Here is a 15,666-nt window from a genome sequence, read left to right on the forward strand (position 1 = left end):
ACCCCTTAATGGCATCGTTCTCCCAGACCCGCACCGCCGGAGTACCCACACCCTTCCTCGGTTTCCCCCCACAGTCGCCGCTTACTTGCTCCGGAACTCGTCGAGCGCGCGCTGCGCCTCTGCGCCCTGGCGCTCCAGCCGAGAGCGCTCGGCCGCCAGGTCCCGGGAGCGCTGGCGATTACCCTCGACGTAGCGGGCGAGGGCGTCCTCCGGGCCGGTCAGCTCGCCCAGGCGCTGGAAGGTGTCCAGCTGCCGCCGGAGGCCGGCATGGCGCTGCTCGAGCGCGCGGGCCCGTTGGATGTGGGCGGCCACGCGCTCGCCCAGTCCTTGCAGCGCCGCCAGGCTCGGCGCCCCGATCCGGCCCTCCTCTGCCGGGCGCTCGGGCTCAGCGGCGCGCGGCGCCTCGTCGGCGCGCTCATACTGCTCCTGGCGGGCCTGGAAGACGTAGCTGCGGCGGTACATGGTTTCTCTGCGAGCGAGAGGGCCAAGCCGGCTCTCCAGGAGGCCGGTGGCCGAGCCAGCAGCCTGCTAAATAAACATCGGAGGCCCCTGGCTTGCCGCTGGGACGTTCCAGAGCTGATCAGCAGTTGAGCTCTACTCGGTGCCCGGGCGCGGGACAATAAAAGAGCAGCAGCCCGCTTTTTGAGCTGGATTAGCGACCCATACAACTCTGGGGTTGGAAGGTTAAATTGGGCAATGAGGTTTTTGTTCTGTGATTGTGAAGGCCTGTTGCTTTATGATTGAATGGAGGGTCAGGGGGACAAGAGAGGCATGACGTTCTTTTGATTGGTTCCACTGAGAATTGGGAAGGCAACCCAAGGCAAGCTTATTAAACTTAATTCCCTCAAGATCGAGGCCTGGGGCTTTGTCTTCTCTTTCTACTCTCAATTATAGCACTAAACAATAACATTTTTTTTCTGATTACTTAAACAATTTCCTTCCGTAATTATTGAGGAATCTTCTCTATCGCAGAGGTTTCTAACCATGGATGCAAATAAAATGGCATATCTCAGTCAGTGGGGAGGTGTAGTGCAGGTAATTTCTTACTAAATCTTGTGCATTTTGTGAAGAATCTACTCTTTGCACAATGTCTCAGGACATGGGCCTGCGATGTAATTATGTCACATTACTTCAGTGGATTTTTGACATACTCAAGTGGAAGAAACAAGTGGAACTTCACCCATGACATTGCTAATAGGTTCTTTGAACTAAATAAAGATCCTTTCAAGCTAAAGATTTAACAAATTAGCCAACACTCAAGCAGACTTTTGCCATTGTATTTCATTTTAATTTTTATTATGGAAATAGCATATTTTGATGACAAGCTTTTAATTAAATATACATACATATATAACTTAATAGCTAGGCTTTGACCAATTTAAAAGTAAGTTGTGGTGCTGAAAGAAATTAGTACCATTTGGTTAGAATGTTCTTGAATAGAAATATTTTGTCAGAGCTCCAGTGTAAAAAAATCACTATCAAAAGCCTCGTTTTCTTAAAAACAAGGATTAGCAGCACCACATAATTACCAACTACATGGATTGCACATAATTATACTACAAATTAAAGTCATAGTTATCAAAGAAAGAAAATTACATTGATCTTTGTTGAGTTTATTATTACTCCAAAAAGCCTGTAAAATCATTAATTTGGTCTGTAATAAAGCTATGTAAGATCCTAAACTGCTAGTGCTGTGGTTTTTATTCTATTTTTCTTCCCATAAGCTACTTAAAAATAGATTTCGTGGTCAAATCGAAGAAGGCCATATGAGTATTTTTGTAGGTATGATGGCATGGACTTTAGACTTCCTAGAGAGCAAAATTAAATTTGATAACAAAAATTATAAGCCGTTCATTTCCTTTGACAGCATGTATCAGTCTGATATTGTTACAGAACAAATTGCCCCCAAAACTATGTGTCACATAATAAGAAGTATTTATCATTATGCTCCAGGCCTGCAGGTCAGCTGGAAGACTCTCCTTCCAGATATGGGTCTTCTGATCAGCTGAGGCAGCTCTGTTCCAAACACCTCTTGTCCTTCTGAATTAGCAATGACAGAAGCACATGAGCAAGCTCATGCCAGGACTTTTTTTTGCAACATGTCCATTGGTCAAAGTGAATTGTGGGGGGGGTCATGGCCAAAGTCAAGAGTAAAGGCAGAGGCATGACTCAATGAGGCCTTGACAAGAATGTGGTGTATAGCCCTATAATACTGGAATGAAGAATCAGGAGAACTCAATCTACCCTAGGGAGTAATCCCATTGGAGACATATTTACCCCAGAAATATAATAACAGAAAAAAAATCACCTCCATTTAATCCAGTGGAATAAACACCTAGAAAATATCCACCCAGAAATCATAATTTCAGAGAGTTAATTGTTGAACAATGTCAAGTGTCTGCCCTCAGGGTGCAGGAGACAAATCCATACCCAACTGATAAAAACACAAAAAAATTCCAGAATGAGTTTTAAAGTAGAGATTTTAACAAAATTCTGTGGTTGTATCAAAGAAAAAGCAGTGAGTAGTGAGTGGGTAGGTGGACAACTCAGAGAAACAGAGAACAGCGTAAATGAGAAGATGTGGGAGGAACTGATTTTAGAAACAGCACAGTGAACACTAGGCTCCCCGCACAGAGTGAGGCTGACTCAAGGGGTGCATAACAACAGGATCCCAAAAGCAAAGGTCACAAGGAGAACTGGCCTTCCAACCAGCCGCACACTACATCGGATATGAACATTATCACCATTCTTCCCAACCCCCACCAAGAAATGGCAGCCTGGCAATTTTTTTTTAAAAAAAAGATTGCATCTCTACAGAAGAATGGAAGAAAAATCATAGTGGACAAGATATGTCAACAAGCTTTCAGAAAGCTGAATAGATATAGGTCCATGGTAACTGACGGCCGAGTATAGAAAACAAAAACCTAAGAGACTGCAGAAGGGAACAGGAACAAAAACTGCTGGTTCTTGGCAGAGAATCTGAGAAAAGCTCAGGATTTAGATGCATTGATATTTTAGAAGGTGGGGTGTGAAGTAGAGCTGAAAAACCAGAGGGTTGACTGAGCACCTGGACAAGAACCAATTCAATCCTTTAGATCCCCCTTCTTCATTCTTGCACAACAGCAATTGAGCAACTACCCAAGCCTTATTGTGACAGGTCACCTGGAAGGTATTCTGCAGTGAAATTGAACGGGAGAGGTCCTGAGTTCAGGATCACCAGACACAGCCAAGGGCAGGGATGAGGCCAAATATTAAAGTAAAGCAATTAAGGAAGCAGATGCATAGTGAAGGATGAGGCACAGCTGTACTTTCCCCACTACTCAATTACCAGCCCACTTCCCAGCATGCTGGTCGCCTGGTATGTCGTTCTCCAGGCAAGAGATTTGGCATCATTCTCTAGAGTAACTGAATGACTTCAGAGAAAAGCTCTCCAGCAACTTCTGAATTTGGAAATGTTTACTGCTTGGCTTTTGGTTCCAACATGGAATATGGTTGTGTGGTCTGGGGGAACTCAGACTGAAGCCATTGATCATCAAACCAAAACCCATTTTGTTATAAAATTTTACTTGTTACAGCATAGGGTTTTTTAAAAATCTCCCTTTTCCACTTCAATAGGTTTGAAACTTAAATTTTCCCCAAAAAGTATAGGTTCACCAAGATTTACATAATTTTCATTGTCCTGCACCAGGACAATGGTACTATCATGATATCCTGACCCCATCTATTTAAAGTATAAATATTTCTTATTAGAATTTTACTATAATTAGTAGGATTTTTTACCTCATGTGAGAAAAGATATTTAATTGATGAAATGTAAAAGTATGACAACCAGGCTAATCCATAGCTGGATCTGCTTCTAATTGTTGTCTTAGTTTGAACTCCTTAAAACAGACCCTGAGACAAGGTCTGTGCAAATACAGTTGACCCTCCACATCAGCAAATTCTACACCCACAGGTTCAAACAATCACAGATGGAAAATACTCAGAAAAAAAAAATGTGTTTGCAGTAAACAGGTACAGACATTTCCCCCTGCCATTATTCCCTAAACAATTTAGGATAACACTTATGTATGTAGTATTTACATAGCATTGCAGATTAAACTACCTGGACATGATTTAAAGTATGGGGGAAGATGCGCAAAGGTTATATGCCAACACCATATTTGATGAAAGAGACTGGAACACACTTGGATTTTGGTATCTGAGGGGGTCTTGGAACCAATCTCCCATTGAAACCAAGGGATGAGTATAGTTTATTTGTGAGGTGATCCCAGGGAACATGGGTAGGGAGGTGGAGAGGGAGACAGAGAAGGAAAAGCATGGCGTGTGATCAAGCAAGCTACCATCTTGGGAAAACAGAGACTCTGGTAACACTATAAGTAGTCACCTGAGTGTTACACTACCCAGTTGTTGAAGGGGCCAGAGATTTACCCACAAACTCCCACGGTTTAAGGGCTGATCAGAGGGGCTGTTAACTTCCTTGCCACACTTGTCTGCCAAAGGTGGGGACCAAATGGACTCTGCGTGGATTCCAAAGGCCAAATGAAGTCGGGACAGAAAGAAACAGCTCTTGGCAATGGGAAGATGGACCAGCACAGATGGAAATGGTCAAAGGTTGCAATCGATGGAATATTGTTACCCCACCACCACCACCACACACACACACACACAAATTTGAATATAAATACCTAATCCACACAATGTGATGGTACCAGGAGGTGTGGCTGTTGAAAACTGATTAGGTCATAGAACAAAGCCTTCATGGATGGAATTAGTGTCCTTGTAAAAGAAGCCCAAAGAAGAAGTCCAAGGAAGCTTGTTGGCCCCTTCTACCATGGGGAGGACACAATGAGAAGACTGCAATCAGTGGATCAGGAAGCAGGCCCTCTGCAGTGCCTTAATCTTGAAACATCCCAGACTCCAGAAATGTGAGAAATACATTTCTGTTGTCTAAGCCACCCAGACCATGGTGTTTTGTTTTAGCTCGTGGTATATGTCCATCTAAGGTCAACTATGATCTTTGTTCCACATCCTCTTTAGTCCAACACCCAGGCTATTGGAGCAGCCACTACCTGGACCACTGCTGATCATCTTAAAGAAAAGGCATGGAGTGGCATTTAAAATTTCCTCACAATCACACTGAATTGGCTAAAGCTAGTCATATTGTGGCCCCACCTAACTTCAAGTACATTGACAAATGCAATCCTGCCACATGCCAACAAGAAGTAAGAGTGAGCATATTTGTCAAAACCCCAAAACTCCATTGCTGGTGGGAGAGTATTCAATAAAAATAGCAATCATATGCATGAGGAAGAAATCATTGGTGAATGAATTTGTTAATTCAAAAGCATGTTTGTAGACAGCGGTTCCGTAGGGCTTGATGAATGGTCAGCTATAGGAGAGTTCCCTAAATACAGCTGAATGGTACTAGTGTGGGGGTACTGGTGGAAAATGGATGTTGTTAAAATTGGAAAGGCTCAAGTTTAAACTCTGGTCCGATCACTTTGGTAAGTGAGTTAATCAATATGGTCCCAGTATGGGCACTGGTAAAAGGAAATAATCACTTTCAGAAATAAAGAGTCACCATTTCTGTGATTTCCCAGTTTGCCTAAGACAGAATATATTTTTACCCTTTATCTTGGGCACAATTACAGAAAGGACTCTCTTTCACTCTTTTTTCTGGCCTGATAACCTGAATGTATACCCTGAATCTAATCATAAGAAAATATCCAGATAAACCCTAAATAAGAAACATTCTACTAATAAGAGACAGGGGATGGCATTCTTTAAAAATGTTATATATCATAAAAGACAAAGAGAAGTTTGGGGAGTATTCCAGATTAAAGGAGATTAGAGACAGGGCATTTAAATGCAGATCCTAATCTGGATCCTGTACTGGAGGAGAAAAAAACAATGCTACAAAGGTCATTGCTTGGGTTCATTGACAAAATTGAAATACAGACAGTAGATCATATCAAATAATTGTGTTAGCCAGATAGAATTACCCAAAGCAAGCCACACAGCCCCACCTAACCTCAAGTATGCTGGGAAATGCAATCCCTCCAAGTGCCATATTCAATGTTAAATTTACTGGCTTGCAACTATGCCACAGTTAATATGAAATACTATCCTCATTCTTAGAAAATATACTCTCATCTATCTAGAGGAAATAACTTATAATGTGTGCAATTTATTTTCAAATGATTCTGAAAGAAATGACATGTAAATATAAGTACATATCCAAAATATTCAGACAAAAGAGGTGAATCTAGATAAAGGATATATGGGAGTTGTTTGTACTATTCTTGCAATTTTTCCTAGAAAGTTTCAAATTATTTGTGAAAAGTATAATCACCTTGTACATAGAGCATTTTACCCATAGCAAACAGGAAAGAGAACTGCTGTTTTAAAATAATGGGCAAGTAAATATTATTTGCTTTATTTTTTAGCCTTATATATACATACAACAGCAGAGAGGGAAAGGGATCCAGAACAATCTAGCAAGCTGCAGTAACAATAGTAGTGAATGGTTTTTATCTATTATTCAATTTGAATATACTGTTAACAAATGAAAATATCTGTAACAAACATAAAGGGAAACAGAAAACCAAATACCAGATACATGGTGATTGTAGCCACATAAATCAGAAATTAATGAAATATATCACTTCTCTCTTTTTTATTTTCCAATTAAAGTTGCCCAAAGATAGAAGAGACTTTAATTTTTTAAAGACATGGTCTTGCAATGTTATGTAGGCTAGCCCCAAACTCCCGGGATCATGCTAGACCCTCTTGCTTCAGCCTCCTGAGTAACTAGGAACTATAGGTTAAATTTTTTAATTAACATTTTTTCCTACTGAATAATTATTTAAAAAGCTGAGTAAAATCGGCTTAGATGGCTTGCCTTTTAATCAATATCAAAACTACTCTGGAGTTTTGAGCCACCCTTGTCAGTTAAAATAGATCCTGAATTTGCTCTAGGCTTTTAACATGTAACTCTGGTAAAACAAAGGGTAATGGAGACATTCCATGGATTTCTGAGCTGAAGGTTCACATCAGGTCTCTGATGTACACTAGTGGGTGGCCTTAAGCAAATGAGATAATCTGTTTTGTTTTGTTTTTAAATGGTAAATTTGAGCTAAAGAATCCCAAGCTCTCCCTTCCTGCTCACTATGGGCTGAATTGTGTCCCTCCCAAATTCTCCTGTTGAAGTCCTGACACCTCGTATTTAGTAATAAGGTCTTTAAAGTAAAATAACATCATTAGGATGTTAATATGATTGGTGCCATTATAAGAGGAGATTAGGACACAGACACACATGGAGGGAAGACCATGGGAAGACACAGAAGCCTGGAAGACACCAACCCTGCCAACACGTTGACCTTAGACTAGAATCCAAGTCTCAGGACTCTGAGAAATAAATTTCTGTTGTTTAGGCCACTGCCTCTGTGGTACTTTAGTTATGCAGCTTTAGCAAACTCCTATACTGCACTAAATATTCTGATTCTGCCCCTTTTTGTGGCCCATCCTTTTCCTGGAACATACAGAGGCCTGCCACAAGAGGGCGACGCTGCACTAAAATTGAACACCCTGACCTAAGGTCCTGAGGGTAACTGCAGAGAGCAGAGGGGTCAGGCAGATGCACAGTGGCAAAACTTGTAGCCTTTCCAGCAAACTGGATCAACTCAAAAGGCAATTCAGCCATAGGAAGTCTCATTTTGAGTAAAGCAGCCAATAACCCAGGAATTAAAGGGCAGCCTCCTGACTCCCAGATCTCTGCACCATGTAGCCAGGGATCTCCATCAAGCCCTATAACTCATGCTCAGCACTACTGAAAGTGATGAGTTACCATGAAGGGTGACAATGGATGGAGATACACAGCCAGAAGCAGGGCTTTCTCTCCAACTTTCTGGAAAGTGAAACCCAGGATTCAAAAGAAAGTGGGCACTGAGCATCCAACCTGCTTTGCTCAAGGTTTAGTACAGAAACTAAAGCAAGAAGAGATCCTGGTGACACACCAGAATTTGTGTGACCAGGGTTGGTTCTTTCACAGACTCCAACAAAAGCAGTACAGTTAAATACAATGCATGATGCTGAACTTAATTCTAGTCTGGAAAAAAGAAAAGTCACAAGTGATATTATTACAATAATTGATGGAATTTGAATATGGAATGCAGATTAAGTAATAATACTGAAACAGTTAAATGCTTGATTCAGATCATTGTATTATGACATGGAAGAAAATCACCTTGTTCTTAGAAAATACACACTGGTTTAGAGATGATGAGGTATGTTTAACTTATTCTCAATGGTTCACATATTATCTACACTTATATAAATAAATACATAATGCTAAGTGCAATGATGCATGCCCCAAATTCTAGCAATTCAGGAGGCTGAGTAAGGAGGATGGCAAGTTCAAGGTCACTCTCAGCAACTTGGCGAGACCTGTCTCAATATAAAACATAAAGAGGGCAGGCAATGACACTCAGTAGTAGAGGGCTCCTGGGTTAAACCCCTGGTACCACAAATACACATACATACACATACATTCACAGAATACACATACATACACAGAATAATAAAACAAATAGAGCAAAATGTAAAATAATCAGTGGATTTGGGTAAATAATATGGAGAATATAAGAGTTTCTTGTCCTTTTCCTGCAACTTTTCCATAATTTTAAAATTATAACCAAAGAAAAAATTGCATCCTCCAATCCTAAACACAATGTAAACTGTCCTGATAACAGATTTTTTTTTCTTTCTCCCCCCCCCCCCCAGCATTGGGGAATGAACCCAGGGCCTCTCACATGCTAGACAGGTACCCTCTCATTGAGTTATATCCCTAGCTCTTTTTAAATTTTTTTACTTTGAGACAGGGTCTTTCTAAATTGCCCAAGCTGGCCTGGAACTTTCAATCCACCTAACTTAGCCTCTCTAGTAGCCAGGATTTCAAAAATACATCATCTTGCTGAAGTGATAAAAATTAACAGACACTCCCTCTTGCCAGGGGCACTTAATCACTGAGCCAATCCACAGCCATTTTTAATTTTTATTTTGAGACAGGGTCTCACTTAGTTATTCGGGGTCTCACTAATTTGCTGAGGCTATCTTTGAACTTGCAATCCTGCTTCAGCCTCCCAAGTCACTGGAATTAGTCATGTGTCACTGCGCCCCAGCCAGATACTTCTTAAAGAGAACAAGAAAATGCAAAAATCCTCCTTTGACTCACTGGATGGTCATGGTCTCAGCAACTAACATTTCATTGACATCTATGGTAGGAGTCTAACACCTACATAATGATGTTGATGGGATTTTGAGACACATCTGGACTTGCCTTCCCTGCACATAGACAATGGAACACAAGCCTTATGACCCACCATTATACAAACTCACTCTGGTTATGCATGAAAAGTGGCCCTACCCATGACTTCTGGGGTGCAAAAATGAGTCATTGTCCCAGCAGGCACCATCCTCATGACCGAGAATGGAGAATCTCTTTTACAATTATAATTTCTGTGGACATAAATCTAGCCATGTTCTTCTCTTTAAGATATCATTAAACAGACCTACTACCACTCTAATGTTGGGCCAGCCTACATCTGAACCATAGCCTTTTTCCTTCTGGGAATAGATGTCAAGCAGTTTGATGTATAAGCCACAGATGGCCAGCTGGCATGCCCACATTGCCCTAAAAAAAGGATGTTCTGAACTCTGCTTTGCACCAGTTAAGAAATGGATCCCACAGAACTGGACAAACACAACATGAAGGCATTTCTCATGGAAATTTACTCATAGATTTAAACATACATTTGGGATATCCGTTGTTTGTATAGGTTCAGGTCTACTTGTCCTATGCTATTAACAGACACTGAGTGAACTATTTCATAAGAGAACATATTTTGTCTTCCAAAGTTTACCAACTTCTCAGGTCTGACCCAAAATTGGGAGGGATGATATCCCAAGCTATTTTATCAACCATTTTAAAATTCTGCACATGGTTTAAAAGAATGTTAAGGGATATAAAACTGTATATTTTAAGCTCTAGCCTTCAATTTTCAGACCTAAACTCCATGAGAGGTTTTTATTTATTTGGTACCAGGAATTGAACATTTAACCACTGAGCCACATCCCCAGCCCTTTTTTGTATTTCATTTAGAAACAGGGTCTCATTAATTTGCTTAGGGCCTCACTAAGTCGCTAAGGCTGGCTTTGAACTTGTGATCCTTCTGCCTCAGACTCCTGAGTCACTGGGATTACAGGCATGCACCACCATGCCCAGCCCATGAGAAGTTTTCTAATGAAATTTCTAACAATAGTTGAATTACAAAATATTACCATTGTTTGCCAGGGTTTGGTCATAAAATATATATATATTCCAACCACCTAACTTTTTAGGCTCATTTGGAAAGAAGTTATACGTGATTTACTGCCCTCCTAGTCTATGCTCTAGCAGGTTGATTCCTATTGATTACCACTCCTTCATTTATTTAAAAATATTATCATCCGATTTTTCTTCTCACCAGCCAATCACCATCCTTTTTTCTATTAGCTCATCACTTTTGGATTGGATACCAACATGTTCCTTACTCCTTTGTATCTCCCACCCAATCCTTCATGCATATTAATGTATTCAAATAGATGACTAGAGAGGCTTCAGTTCTGTTCCCACAGGAACTCAAGTTCCCACAGGCCAAGACACCCTTCGGTCTAAAGCTTCACCTCTCCACCAACTTGACAGACTTGCACATAGGATTATTCTTTGTAGTCTACTGGACTACAGTTCTTTGAAGGCAGGATGCGGTCATTCCCCAATGGCCATCCTCTACCTAAAGATCCCCCAAACACCATCAATCCATTCTTCTCCATGCCATTTTAAATCCCCCAAAGGCTGGCCCTTCCAGATTGCATTATCTGCCTCCCATACCTTCTGGCTTCCTATAGGGTTTGGCAAGTGGGGATCACTGGCAGGAAATCAGGAAGACTCCCTCTTGCTTCCCTTTCCCTCTGAGCATATCTATTCCAAGATTCTCTCCTCTTGTACCTTTGGGCTAAAGGATAGTAATGACTTCCTACTATTGCAATTTCCTAGGTACTTTACCATGCTTTATTGATTCCTTGGACTCTTCCCTTATCCAGAAACTGCCCCTTCATTAAATTCTCTTCCAATAAACCTCCATTGATGCCATTTATTTCCCATTAGATACATAGGAAACCTGAGAGATATATTATCTCATTCATTAATCTAGCAAACTTTCCAACACAAAGCAGGAACTTGATCAAATGCATTAAAAGATGAATTAATCTTCAGTAGAAATTCAGAATGAAAAATAATATTGTGGAATGTTGGGAGATTTGTTTTGAATCTTTTAAGTAAAAAGCTGGATACCATGTTCCCAAAGATGAAGCCCTACAAAGGCTGTCATCAGCGGCTTGGGAAGGCTGGACCTCTCGCTCCACATTTGCTGATGTGCTTTTTCAAAGGGAAGAGTCAAATTTAGTAGCAGCCCCAAATTGAAATTTATTTCTCTTTCTACTATGATAGCTAGGTTTATGTCATCTTTCATCCTTAGAGGAAATATACAGGAACAGAACAAAAATACATTCATTAGGAAACTGTAGTCCAGTAAGAATAATCCTAACAGTGCACCATTCAGCAGAATGACCAGTTACAAAACACATGAAAAGGAAAAAAAAATAATTCCTTGGAAAAGAGCTTTCTATTTTGAAAAGATGGTGGGGCAGGGGGCTAGAGATGTCCTCATATGATAGATAATGAAGACACTTCTCAACATCCTCAAAGATTGTGGCTTTTCAGATGTAAGCCTAAAACAAAATCCATGCTGAAGGGTGGCATCCAAGAGGATTCTGCTTGCTTTTGTTGTTGTTCTGCAGTCAGTCTTTGCTGAACATTGTGGTCTAATCCCCAGCCACAGAACTGTGAGTGGTCCTTGTCTCTAAAAATGTCTTTGGACTGTCCTCAGTGACCCTAATTGTTATGCTTGGCAAGGAAAATTACAGGGATATTTTGGAGAAAATTCTCTCAGGGCACATTATTTTTCCATGGTAACCTATGGTTTGGGGTACAAAGGCATGCATGTGTCCCCCAGAAGTTTATGTACTAGAATCGTTTAGAGGTGAGGCCTCATGAGATGTATATATGTCATGCAGCGGGGGCCCTCATGAACAGATTAATGCTTTTCTCTTGGGAATGGGCTGTCACTGGATTTTGGCACTCTTTTCTCTCTTCAATGTGTGCCCATTTGTTCTGTTTTCCACTATGAGAAGCAGCATGAGTCCTTCACCAGAAGCTGAACTGAAACCAGCACTATGTCACTGAACTTCCCAGCCTCAAGACCTATGAGCTAAAGCTTGGGACTCAGTAGTGGAACATGTCCTTAGCATGTAAAAGGTCCTGAGTTTAATCACCAGAACCCCTTCCCCCAAAAAAAATCCCCAAAACAACAACAACAACAACAAAAAAAGACCAAGTAAGAAGCCAAACAATAAGACAAAATAACCTCTATTCTTTATAAATCATCCTGTCTCAGATATTGTGCTATAGCAACAGAAAATAAACTAAGAAATCAAGTAACACACTAGATCTAAAACTGCCACTCTGTCAGGGTTTGCTACATGTTGTCCTAGTAAACGCTACAATAAATCCCGGGGTATTACATAGCCAAAAACTAGTGGTCCTAAGCCTGCATTTAGAGCATTATTTGGCTGAATCACCTGCAGGGTTATTCTTGAGCCTATTAGGAGCTCAGGAGAGCCAGTTATTAAACTTTCAGGAATTTTTTGCCAATCTGGTTGACACCTACTAAAATCAACCACGGTCAGAGTATTTATACCACAAGAATTGACGATCACTGCAGATTAGAACATTTCACTCCTGGAAAATCAATTGTCAAACATTTGCTGATATCCCATTACCTATGAAATAATACCATCTCTCTAGTGGCTACCACTCTCTGGTATTCTACCACTGAACTACATTCCCAATGCTTTTTAGTTTTTATTTTGAGACAGGGTCTTGCTAAATTGACAAGGCTGGCCTCAACTTGCAATCCTCCTGCCTCAGCCTCTTAAGTAGCAGAGGTTGCAAGCATATGCTACTATGCCTGGCACGGAAGAAACTTTTGAGATTCTTTGCTCAGTCTCTGAGAGCTCAAAGAAGAGTCATCTTGAGCATATTATTTAAAATGGTGCCCTAATTTCAAATGCTCAGTTTTTAAAAATCAGACTAAAATTAGAGACTATTGCCTGACAACGTAGTTTGTTTTTATTTCAAGTTGGCTGGAGAAGTTTCTGAAAATTAATTTATGACAAATTGCCTTATAAAGTTAAAATGCCTTCCAAAATTTTATGGGGTAATTTCAAAACCTGGAGAAGTCAGCCAGTTAACTGAGTGTATCTCTATAAAGAGAGAAATAGATTTATCTCAAAAATAGTTTCAGCCAAGCTGGAGGAATTTGTCTCTATTTTAGTGGAATGGGAGGCAGCAAACTCTGGCTAATCTCAAGATTTTTTTTCCCTGAAATAATGGCTGATCATGGGCTGTGTTGTTTTTGGCCAAGGCTTCTATCAAAACAAAAGTTTTGTAACTGCAATGACCTAACTTGGGAAACAATCTTATAACATTTTCTAGGAACCACAAAACATTTGTTTTATTCTTTCTGAAAAACAACAGTAGAGGGAAGAGGACTTCATAATATTTTGCCTTGTAACAAAGAAAAATGGTGACAAGGTTAGCAGCTTGAAGACTGCAATTCAAATAAGGGTCAACGAGAGCCAGGGATATGTTGTATTCCAAATCAGAAATGAACATGTCTTACTTGGCATCACAACCAGCTAAAATCCTGCATCTGTTCAATTGGTTATTGGGGCATAAATGGTGACCTTCATTTATCATGTAATAAATTTTAAGCTGGGAGGCATATGGTTTTAACAAAAAAAAAACAGCAGGAACAGTGGTTAGCTGCAAAAATACACTTATATTTTAGAAGAATCAGAAGAAAAGAAACACTGCTGAACTTCTTGATGTGGTTGGAAAGAGAAAAGCTTCTTGCATGTGGCTCAGATTTCAGTGGGATGAGTGCAGACAACGCAAGTTATGCAACATTATGATTGCTGACAGATTACAAAAAAAATCTATTAGCTCATCTATCAGCAAAATCCATTAGTAATATGTTCTCAAAAGCCTATTAAATATGTACCAGTGAAGATATTTGAAGTAACTTGATATGTTGTGTCAGAGGACATATGGTGATCAAAAGCATGGGCACTTGAGTTGAATAGGCCAGGTTTAAATCCTTCATGACCCATGAGCTGTGTGACCTCAGACAAGATACTTAACCTGGCTAAGCCTCATGTGCCTCCTATAAACTGGAAATGACAGTAATGTCTAAACGATAGTTGGGAGGATTAAATGATGTGTTTAGAGTGGTATGTCTGGCACATAGTAAGTGCCTGATAAATATTAGCTGTTATTTTTTGCATGTGGCTTGATTTATGTTAGACACTTGTCTTAGTGTGGAGTCCTCCAGAAGCTGACCCTTAGAACTAGAGTAAAAATTTGGTATTTGAGACGTGATTCCAGACTCCAGGAGAGGGTTGGGGAAGCAAAGCCTGGGAGGAAAGACAGCCAGTATTGGGACTATGGCCACAATGAACACTGCTGGCCACCGGAGCTCAATTAAACTCTGGGAGAGAAAGCAAAACAGAAATAACTCAGCCAAGGGCTGTGGAAGCAACAATTCCAACTCCCTGTCCATCACTGATGAAGGGCTGCTCCTGAGAGCAGAATACTTACACGACAGAAAAGGCTAGGTGGTTCAGAGGAAGCAGCTCTCAGGGTCAGGAGATGAATGCTGAGGAAATATGGGAGGGATATCAGCAATAACTAACTGACATAGCCCTGCATCATTGTTTTCAGATAATTAGCTGAAATTCCTTCATATAATGTGCCATATAGCAATGACCACATATATGACAACAATCCCTTGAGATTATAATGGAGCTGGAAACTTCCTATTGCCTACAGACATCATAGCCTTCTTTTTTTTTTTTTTTTTTTTTTTTTAATTTTTTATTGTGGGTTGTTCAAAACATTACAAATTTCTTGACATATCATATTCCACACTTTTATTCAAGTGGGTTATGAACTCCCACCTTCACCCCATACACAGATTGCAGATTCACATCAGGTACACATCCATTGATTTACAAATTGCCATACTAGTGTCTGTTGTGCTCCGCTGCCTTTCCCATCATCCACCCTCCCCCCTCCCCACCTCTCCCCTCCCCTCCCCTCCTCTCTCTCTACCCCCTCCACTGTATAACCCTGAGGGTCTCCTTCCATTACCGTGCAATTTCCCTTCTCTCTCCCTTTCCCTCCCACCTCTCATCCCTGTTAAATGTTAATCTTCTTCTCCTGTTCTTCGTCCCTACTCTGTTCTTAGTTACTTTCCTTATCAAAGAAGACATTTGGCATTTGTTTTTTAGGGATTGGCTAGCTTCACTTAGCATAATCTGCTCTAATGCCATCCATTTCCCTGTAAATTCTATGATTTTGTCATTTTTTAATGCAGAGTAATACTCCATTGTGTATAAATGCCACATTTTTTTTATCCATTCGTCTATTGAAGGGCATCTAGGTTG

General features: G+C 40.6%; 1 protein-coding gene across 3 annotated transcripts in view; it reads right to left on the reverse strand.

The window, feature by feature from the left end:
* Bfsp1 (beaded filament structural protein 1) overlaps positions 1–15,666 on the reverse strand; it is a 71,686-nt gene that overhangs the window by 34,484 nt on the left and 21,536 nt on the right. The window contains exon 2 of one of the 3 annotated variants that reach the window (XM_046434496.2): positions 14,819–14,876. The exons of 1 other annotated variant lie outside the window; for it this stretch is intronic. Coding sequence is in view for 1 of the 2 variants with exons in the window: in XM_046434475.2 (XP_046290431.1) it covers positions 86–462 (377 nt within the window). In the remaining variant the exon portion in view is untranslated. Of the gene's footprint in view, positions 1–85; positions 619–14,818; positions 14,877–15,666 lie in introns of those variants that run through there. One more of the 3 variants, XM_046434475.2, reaches the window with a different exon arrangement.

This window comes from Marmota monax, unplaced genomic scaffold (genome assembly GCF_021218885.2).
Source record: "Marmota monax isolate L192 unplaced genomic scaffold, Marmota_monax_Labrador192_F-V1.1 WCK01_AAM20220418_F8-fsc00005, whole genome shotgun sequence".
In the NCBI taxonomy this organism is placed as follows: Eukaryota; Metazoa; Chordata; class Mammalia; order Rodentia; family Sciuridae; genus Marmota; species Marmota monax.